The 9780-nt window shown below is 41.1% G+C and overlaps 1 protein-coding gene across 2 annotated transcripts in view; it reads left to right on the top strand.

Moving 5' to 3' along the window:
• Positions 1 to 3974: 3974 nt before the first annotated feature.
• Positions 3975 to 9780, top strand: part of LOC108102996 (netrin-A) — a 46709-nt gene continuing 40903 nt past the window's right edge. The window contains exon 1 of one of the 2 annotated variants that reach the window (XM_017208311.2): positions 3975 to 5633. In XM_017208311.2, coding sequence (XP_017063800.1) covers positions 4511 to 5633 — 1123 coding nt within the window. In that variant the 5' untranslated portion in view covers positions 3975 to 4510. The remainder of the gene's footprint in view (positions 5634 to 9780) is intronic. The other variant, XM_017208312.2, reaches the window with a different exon arrangement.

The raw sequence follows: 9780 nt of genomic DNA, 5'->3' as shown, positions 1-9780 counted from the left end.
ATTTGGAAAAAAACAAACTTTTTCAATATGAGCCAAACGGAAAGACAGCAGCTGATGGAGGCCCAGGATGCGGGGCAATGTAAGTACTCCTTTTGCCAGCCAAGCGGCTAACAGTGGGATGGCCCATGGAAAAGTGATCGAAGATCGATTGGTAGGGGAGAGGTGGCAACGAAAGTAAAGCAGATGGTAAGGAAAATGATTCAAAATTGTCTATAAGATATAGCATATTCCTTACTATAACTAATCATATTTTTGTTATATATTTTATAGGAATTATTAGTGCTTAAAAACGTGAAAGAAAGTTAAAACTTTTGTTAAAACGGGTTTGAGTTTAGGAAACATTATTTTCATCTTTAAGATACATAAAAACTGCTTTGCTCAACATGATATAAACTAATTTTAATATCTATATTATATTTTCCCTTCAAATAACTCCACTTTGCCCCACTGTCATCCCGTCCTGCATCCCTAAGCCCCACTGTTCTTGCCCCTGGGTTGTCTGTGACAACAAGGAGACACATATTTATTTTCTTGTCCCATTTAAAAACTTTATTTATTGACGCTGATAGGAATCTAGTCAGCTATCTGTGCGTTTTAGTCCCAGCACCCTGGCCCCTCCTCCCACAATTTTTTGGGGGCTGAAGCAGAGGCAGGCGCAGGGACAGGCTTTATACCTGATTCGAAATTTGTACTTATCTTTTTTTGTCTTTTGTATTTGTATTGTATTGTGGGTCGTATTTTTTGCATGTTTGCAGGTCTAGCAATAAAATCAAAGAGCAACTACAGAGCCAAACACTTTGTAAAAGACAAACAACAATCCAAAGATAAACACTGGCCAAAAAAGTGACCACAAAGCCCCAAAAAATGGAGGGGTAGAAGGGGTGGTGGGGTGTTTGGCAGTAAATTTTGTATTGCGAAAAATGGGTTGCAGGCTGGCCGGCCGGCGTGTGAATCTACAAAAACCTCGGATGAGTGAGTGGAATCGGCAAAGGAGTTCGCATTCATCGATGTCACCCAATAAAGTGAAAGAGTGTCCCAACACAAATAAATACGAGTACAGCAAACAATGGGCACTGGGAGAAAAAAGAGGGAGGTTTTTGTATGTTAATTTTAAGATGAAATGTAAAATGAAATAATAGAAAATAAGAAAGAGGTCTCTACAGTTTCAAAATTACTTTGAAAGATGATAAAAAGTAAGCAGTTAACATAGGAAAAGCCCAAATCCCTCAAACTTCGAAGTTAAATTATATTGTAGCATGCTTTTAGGCAGTGTCTTAAGAGTTTTCGGAGATATTTCTGACAACAATTGATAATATTATTTTAAAATACTCTTAATCTTAATAAATAATAATCCTAAAATAATATTTAATTTCTAACTTAACTTATGGCTTAACCCAATCAAAGGATAGCTTATTTTTACCATTAAAAATTTAAAAAATTTCTATTTAATAACCAACCCATTTTCGCCTAGTGCATAACCTGGGAAAGTACTGATCTGGATATTGCCCAGCTGGTGAGGATTGTAGAGCCGTCATAATCTAAAAATCTTGCCGCCGGCCGACCGACCGGCCGTCCTGCCAAACAAACAAACAAACAAACGAACCCAAACGAAAAGCCGTTTGGACTTTGCGTTGCCCATTCACAAGAGCACAAATGACAAAAGGCCGGACCGGCGGTCCTGAACCACAGGCTCCAGTTCAGTCCCCCCCCCCTCTTCCATTGGCGCTCCACAAAAACAGGCCCCCTTTTAGCTAGCCACACGCCCACCACACTCCTCTCTCTGAAAACTCAATGAAAACGACAATGCAATTTTCATTACGCACTTGCCAATATTAAGCCAAAGTTTAGCACTGTCTGGCCGCCCACCCATACAAACAAACAGAGCGGCCCAAAAACACAAAGGTACACCAAAAAAAAAATAAGAGTAGTAAATATTGAAAAAATACTTTTTAGAGGTGAATTTTAAATAAAATAAACGAGTTAAATATTCATTTAGATTTATTCGTAAAGGAGGAGGATTTGATGGATCAAACTAAATTGGAAGCTGTTAAAAAATGAATTGACGAAAGATATTAAATCTCAGTTAAAAGAGACTACTTACTAATTTAAAATTCGTTTGAGAACTGAGGATTACGAGTCTGTGTCTGTTTTCCCAGTGATTGGCGTGAGCATTGACCCAGAGTATGGAATATAAATATTCTGAGAAAATTCATTTCTAATCTCTCATCTAATTTCAACCCAAAATTCTCTCACTGTATCCACATACACATCATCGTCATGTTGTGGTCGTGGGCTTTGTGGTTGTTGCTGCCACGCCTACTGCCAAGGTAATAAAGCAAAAGTTCTGATCCAGCTTGGGTCCCCTCTATCTTCCCTAGCCCTCCTCCGGAATCTGTACAAGGAGTCGATAAGCCTCCGACCAGAAGCTGTTTTTGGTTAGATGCGGATGTGGATGTAGAAGTAGAAGTAGATCCGCATCAACAAAGGAAGCGGAAATGAGCCGGCCAGCTGTCTTTCTTACTCTGCACGTGTGTGTGTGCCTGAGTGTGGGCTTAGTTAGGTGTTGCATTTGTATAGCCAAAAGCTCAAAAGTAAGCACTCTTCTAATCACAGCTTCGATTTCATTGAACAAATGCCAAGGATTTGGCTTAAATCGTAGAAAATATTCATTATAAACTTTGTTTAATCTAAAGTTTTTCGTTTGGAAAAGGTTATTAGATATTCAAAAGCCAAATTAGATCAAAGACCTAACTTTAACACTAAAACCATTGATTACCATCATCCCGACGATTAGGTGTGAGCATTTCATTTTAAGCTAAAACTACTCCACAGCGCCCTCGTGAGAAATCAAATAATTAAGGTTCATAAGAGTTTATATTCCGATACGGTTTCGACCGCTGCCACGCCCATACGCCTACCCGACCACACATGCCCCAACGAACGAAGCTAATTATACGCGCCTCCAAATAAAAACAAACAAAAGCGCGTGGATGCTGAGATTATGGAGCCAAAGGCAACGGCAACGGCAACGGCAACTGAAAGTGAAACGCTTATCAGAAAGGTGCAGGCAAAATCCAGAAAATATTGGAGTGGGCATGGGTTAAATAATATATACATAAAGGTGATCAAGGGAAGCAAAGGGAAAAGCTATAATGAAGCCATCGCCATCGCCATCGTCATCGGCATGACCAGCCGAACGGCGTAATTACGCGCCCCTCTTTGAAAAATTGATGATTTTCATTAACGACAAGTTAATAACTTAGCCAACGCGAGAACGAGAGTCGCAGATCCGAGGCGTCTTTATTATCGATAGCCATCGAAAGGTAAGCAAAGGGTTAAGAAACTCTTGAGAGCGGAAGAAGGGGTTCAAGATGGGAATACCTTCAGCTCTGGTCTTGGGGATCACCAGTCTTTGAGCTTCTTAGTCGCAGTTTAAGCTTGGAAACTATTGATTAATTACCATTAATTTGTAGGAATATTAAAATACATTTTTTAATTTAAAAAACGCTTTTCTATGAAGTTTTTAAGCTTGTTTTTATCATTAAAATAAATTTTATAAATAAAACACTCAAGCCCCCTAGTTATTTACTAAAACTAAAAAGCAAAACATAAAAATATTAATAACATTTAACAAATAAAATCATAAAAACTCTAATAAAACCAAAAAGCAGTGCAGCCGCAGCTTAGCAACAAATGTTGCCAGCAAAGCAACAAATGTTGCCAGCAAAGCAACAAATGTTGCTACCAAACTGCGCAACTCTCTCACTCGATGAGAGCAAAAAATCAAACTCTCTCTTTTCGGAGAGTAAGCGAGAGATGCTATGTTGCCCGCAGCATCTGGCGACATTTGTAGCTGTGCAACACAACAACATGTTGCGGGTGGCGATCTCAAGCGGTCACCAATACAGACAGACTCACAACAACCCACACAAACGCTCACACACGCACGTGCAGACACCTCGCGGAAAAGCGAAAAAACGAGCGACGAACGAAAACGAACACACAGTCGCCTGTGGACAAGCAGCCCGACTTGACGTAACGAACCGAACGCCGCCGAACGAAAGCGATTTGAGATTCCGAGATTTGAGGCTCTACAGTTTTGAGAGTCTGGAGATTTGAGACGCGACGCGCGCGTGCTTTCAAACGGTTGAAACGCCTGCGCAAACGGTTGTTAAACCGGCGATTTTCGAATAACATTTTTTTTCGTGTGACTTAATATTGAAATTATTGGAGATTTTCAAAATTTTTTAAGTGTGTGACTTGAGTGACTTTTGAAAACTATTTTGGAAAAGTATTAAACAGTTTTGAATAATGTTAAATTTGGAATTTTCTTGTGCTTTTCATAAGTTATAAATCATTTCTTAAGTTATAAAAAACTTTTTTTTGAAGTGCAAACAAAATTGGAGAGATTTTTTAACGAAATTTTCAAACAGTGAACTTGTGTGATTGGAAATCTTCTACTTCTAAAAACTCACAATAGTGATCAAAACAAAAAACTAAAACATCAAATATGCCTGCTTTGGCGGCAATTTCTACACTGCTGCTCCTGGTCCTGCTGGGCGTCAACAGGATGATACCAGGAACCCAAGGAATCCCCAATGATGCCTACTTCAAGATGCTATCGCAGCAACAGGCGCCACCAGATGATCCCTGCTACGACAAGGCGCACGAGCCGCGCGTCTGCATTCCAGACTTTGTGAATGCCGCCTACGATGCACCGGTACTGGCCAGTTCCACGTGCGGATCGACGGGGGCCCAGCGGTATTGTGAGTACCAGGAGCACGAGCGATCCTGTCACACCTGCGATTTGAATGATCCATTGCGCAGTTTTCCCGCCCGCTCGCTAACCGATTTGAATAACTCAAATAATGTGACCTGTTGGCGCAGTGAACCGGTGACCGGAAGTGGCGATAATGTAACCTTGACCCTTTCGCTGGGCAAGAAATTCGAGCTGACCTACGTGAGTCTACAGCTATGTCCCCACGCCCCACGACCCGACTCCATGGTGATCTACAAGAGCTCCGATCATGGTCTTAGCTGGCAACCCTTCCAGTTCTATAGCTCCCAGTGCCGTCGGCTATTTGGTCGTCCGGCCCGTCAATCAACCAATCGCCACAATGAGCACGAGGCACGTTGCAGTGATGTCAGCCGTACCCTGGCCTCCAGGATTGCGTTTAGTACACTGGAAGGACGACCCTCGGCCCGCGATCTTGACTCTTCGCCGGTTCTGCAGGATTGGGTAACGGCCACGGACATAAGAGTGGTATTCCATCGGTTGCAACGTCCCGATCCTCAAGCTTTGCTTTCACTGGATGCCGGAGCATCAACGGATTTGGCCAGTGGCAAGTACAGTGTACCCCTGGCAAATGGACCTAATAACAACAATATTGAGGCGAATCTTGGTGGAGAGGTTTCTGTCTCCGGTGGACTACATTATGCCATTTCGGACTTTTCAGTCGGCGGACGTTGCAAGTGCAATGGCCATGCCTCCAAGTGCTCCACGGATGCCAGTGGACAACTGAACTGCGAGTGCAGCCACAATACCGCTGGAAGGGATTGTGAACGATGCAAACCCTTCCACTTCGACCGCCCATGGGCAAGGGCCACCGCCAGGGAAACCAACGAGTGCAAGGGTGAGTTGTTATGATATCGTAATTAATATATAGATTATATCGATCTAAGGGCAAGGGCTAAGGGTATTGGAGGCAGCAAATCATTGGGAATTGGAGAAACTCAAAGTTACAGTCCCTTATTTACTCATTTTAATTTTTAAATATATTTCTTAACCATAAACAAGACCTTTCAAGGGCGCCTTGGTAGCTTGAAATAAATAATTTAGCTCTCGGAATATTCTATAAATAGAAAAACCTATTCCTATTTCCCATCAAATTTGTTTATTTATTACTGAAAGGAGAGCCAGCTAAATAAACATTATTTTACGGCAGCTGCAAGTAAATGATAAAGCATTTTATTCCGATTTAGTTTTAGCTATCAAAACGCGAATATTTATATTAGCAGCCCAGCCCGGGGAAAAACTATAAAATTTGGCTTTATTTTATTGGCCAATATTATTGATCTGCCCCTTAAGAAATGACCCCGGAGACCTCTTTTACCTGCACCACACACATTGGCTATTTTACCTAAACGTCTGACTATGCCGGGGATATTCCGAACCAAAACGATTTTCCCCGGACACATTCTACCTAGAGGAAAGAAAGTCAACGTCAACCCATTCCCCCGTAAAACAAACATTGCCTAACCAAAAACCGAAAGAGGGAAATTTCGATGCGAATTATTACCTTCGGGGCGACTTGAGCCCCCAAGGAATCCAGCTCTTGGCCAATCTTTTGGACAAACACATATCGAAGCAGAAAGTTAAAATACGGAAAATACAAAAATCGGTGGAGAGCAGCCCGTCCAGGGTTGGAAATGCTAATCTTGTGATATATATTACCATCCTATATATATACTAAATATATAAATATCAAACGGGGGAGGCGACAACTCCATTAGAATTCAATTTTCAAGCCAGTCGCGTGTGTTTAGTTTTCATCTTAACTTTCCCATCCTGGGGGGTTGCTGCTCTTTTGCTAGCCAAGGATAAGAGTTCTGGAAAAAGGTATTCGGAAATCTGGAAGGAAAACCTGAAGGCAAAATTGTTTGTGCTACGGATTTGGCTTAGCCATAATTGAACAACTCGATGGACACGTGTAGAGTGTTGTATGTATTGGGGGAGGTTTTAATATATGTATATATGTATATCCCTAGGTAAGTGAGACCCAATCAAGTAGCAACTCTTGGGCCAACCCTCGCGCATCGAGGCGTAATCGAGACGTTACCTTTGGCCAGGCTAAACAAGCAAACAACAAACAAACAACAACAACAATAGAGTAAAGGCTGTCCTGCAATCTAGAGTCCTGAATCCTGAGTCCCGGGGATAAACCCTCGCAATTAACCCTCTAAAAACCCGCTGAGCCCGAACAATAAGCGCGAATTTAAGCGAAATTAATTTGATAAGCATTTTCAACAAGAGAGCGACGAGCAGAACATGCAATTCGGCAATCGAAGGGAAGGTTTCCTTTTGATTTTGATTTTGATTTTGATTTTGGTATTTTTATATTTAACATTAGAACTGACAAATTTATGAGGGTTCTCGATGCGGCAGAAAAATATATATAGAGCAGAAATCAGAGGAGAGGGAGAGACGTTCTTTATTGTTTCCCCTTTGAAAGGGAATCGAAATATTGGGACTATTTTTTTAATAAAAATATTATTGAATTCCATGAAATCGATAGACATATACCTATGCTTATCAATCTTGAATATCCTACAAAATGATAAAAAGAAATCTTCTAATTTTCCAAATTCAATAACTTTCTGTCATATTTATGATCCCACAGCCCCCTTTAAATCATTATTGTACTCAAACTGTAACCCATTTTTTCAATTGGCTACCCTTAGCCTAAGTAGCATCCACATGCTACTTCCCCGCAATATACTTGCTATTCCCCCCTCGTCAATGTGTGGCACTGTTCCAGGCACTTGATGAAAGTGTCCTTCGTGGTCATCACGTGCCATAACATTGCATTTTTTTGTGATGATGAACTGAAACTGAAAATGGGGGAAAGTGGGAAAACAGTTGGGGAGATGGACACATGCAGCCGGGGAGACCTTTACTATTGTTTAGTGCATAAATCACAGTCACACCATATACGGGGCTGGACTGGGCTGGGGCATGGAAAAATGAATGAAAATGGAAGGCAGACGGTCTTATCAGAGGATGGCACGTGTGCCAGACTCTCTCTACTTCCCCTGCGCCATGCCTCTACCACGCCTCTGCATCCGCCTTTCAGTTTATTAGGGTTGCAAAATGCAAACCTCTCACCCCACCCTTCCTGCCACCTCCCTCTTGGTCCTTGCAACTCAACTCAAAGGACCCGGTGCACATATGTAGCATGTTTATGGACAAACGAAATTAACGTTGCCATCGCCGCTTTTGACATTCAATGTGACCTCAAACAACGGCTACAAAAACAACAACCAACAGGCGGCAATTACAGACCAACAACAACAACAACAACAACAACAATGCAAAAGGGAAACGGAAAATGTCCAGGCCGGAAAATATTTCCGATGAGCGGTGTGAAAAGCAGAAAGAGAAAAAAACCACAGAAAATTCGGAAAAACGAACATATGCGAACAGATTGCATTCGAATCGAATCGAATCGAATGAAATGTAAATGGAAAATGGAAAATGGAAAATGGGTAGGGAAATCGAATCGAATCGAATGGAAGGGCAGGAGATTATATCTCTTAACTAACTGCGAAACGATTTAGCTGCGGTTTTAATGAGCAGGCGGTAACAGCAGGCAATTTGCATGCAAAGGACTCGGCAAATTAGGATTTTCCTACAACACATGGAGGGATTTTTAGCAATAAAATGAGAGCATAGGGAGTGGGAAATATTAGGCGGAAAATAGAGATATATATCATAAAAACCCAGAACTATCTACGATTTCTAAGCACCACCCCCACACAACATTATAGATTTCCGGCTAAAAAACATCCAATAAACAAATCAAAATGCATATGTTTCGAATCAAGCATTATAAAGATGAGCATTTAAGAGCGGAAGTTGGAGATTTCCCATTGCAAGCCCTGCCCAATCGATTCAATCGATAACCAAAATTATGGATCATTAAATGGATCAACAAATAATAAATAAAGCAATCTTTCGATTTAACGCAAAATATAGAAGAGCTCTAAATTAATTTTCGGAGAGCGAGCGAAAGTTACGCAAGAATCTACAGAAAATCGTGATTAATGCACAGATGCAATCCCATTATTCCTATGTACGCCGGAAACCATCCATTCTCAACATTCTTTTACCATAAATTGCCAAACTCCCAAAACTCAAAGCATAAATTTTGCCTTTCCAGATTTATAGGTGTCGGATAACAAAGGAGGCAAGGGAGCCCGAGAGCCTGGCGCACCATACATATATTTTTAATGAGCTACGAGATGCGCCGGCCAACTTTGACCCCCCCACACACACGCACACACACACTTAACCCCTTAATCATAAGGCGTATGCACTTTATCACACCTCCGTCGACACCTCAAATCGTATTAAACATATAGAAGATCACAATATATATATATATATATGCATATATGCAAGCACATTGGGAGTCATAAAGCAGAAAATAGAGTGAGAACGAGACGGAGACAGAGACAGAGACAGAGACAGAGAGACCTAGAGGTGAATTTAAATTTGAACAAAAACAATGCGAGATGTGGCTAAAATTAACGTTGGCGTTGCTGTTGAGATGGCTGGCAATAAATAAATTTAAATCCGTTAAAACGTTTGGCAAATCAAGACATTACTCATACGCCGCGTTAGCTGCCGCCGCACCAGAAATAGTTCCTCTGATGGACGGGTCCGAGAGAAAAGTGGTGGTGTGATAAATGTTCGGGGGGCTTAGGAAAATACCGCGCAAATTAGCCAAACAATTTGTCCAACTAAACAAAATCGAATGGAATGATTTTTAGTAGCCGTCATCGAGTGATATTTATGTCAGTCAGTCAGTTGGTGAAAAGGCAAGGTCATTGGTCATTAAGTTTATCAAAAATATATAGAAGAAAGCAATCTAAGAAGTTTAACTAACTTATGGTTATCCCTGCAAGTCTCAGTCAGCAATCCAAGAAAATCTTAGCTAACAAATCTGAATTTCATTAATTAATATCACAAGTCCTAATCTAAGGTCTTGAAGAACATTT

This window comes from Drosophila eugracilis, unplaced genomic scaffold (genome assembly GCF_018153835.1).
Source record: "Drosophila eugracilis isolate 14026-0451.02 unplaced genomic scaffold, ASM1815383v1 contig_124, whole genome shotgun sequence".
NCBI classification, from domain to species: Eukaryota; Metazoa; Arthropoda; class Insecta; order Diptera; family Drosophilidae; genus Drosophila; species Drosophila eugracilis.
This window is presented reverse-complemented; position numbering and strand designations above follow the sequence as displayed.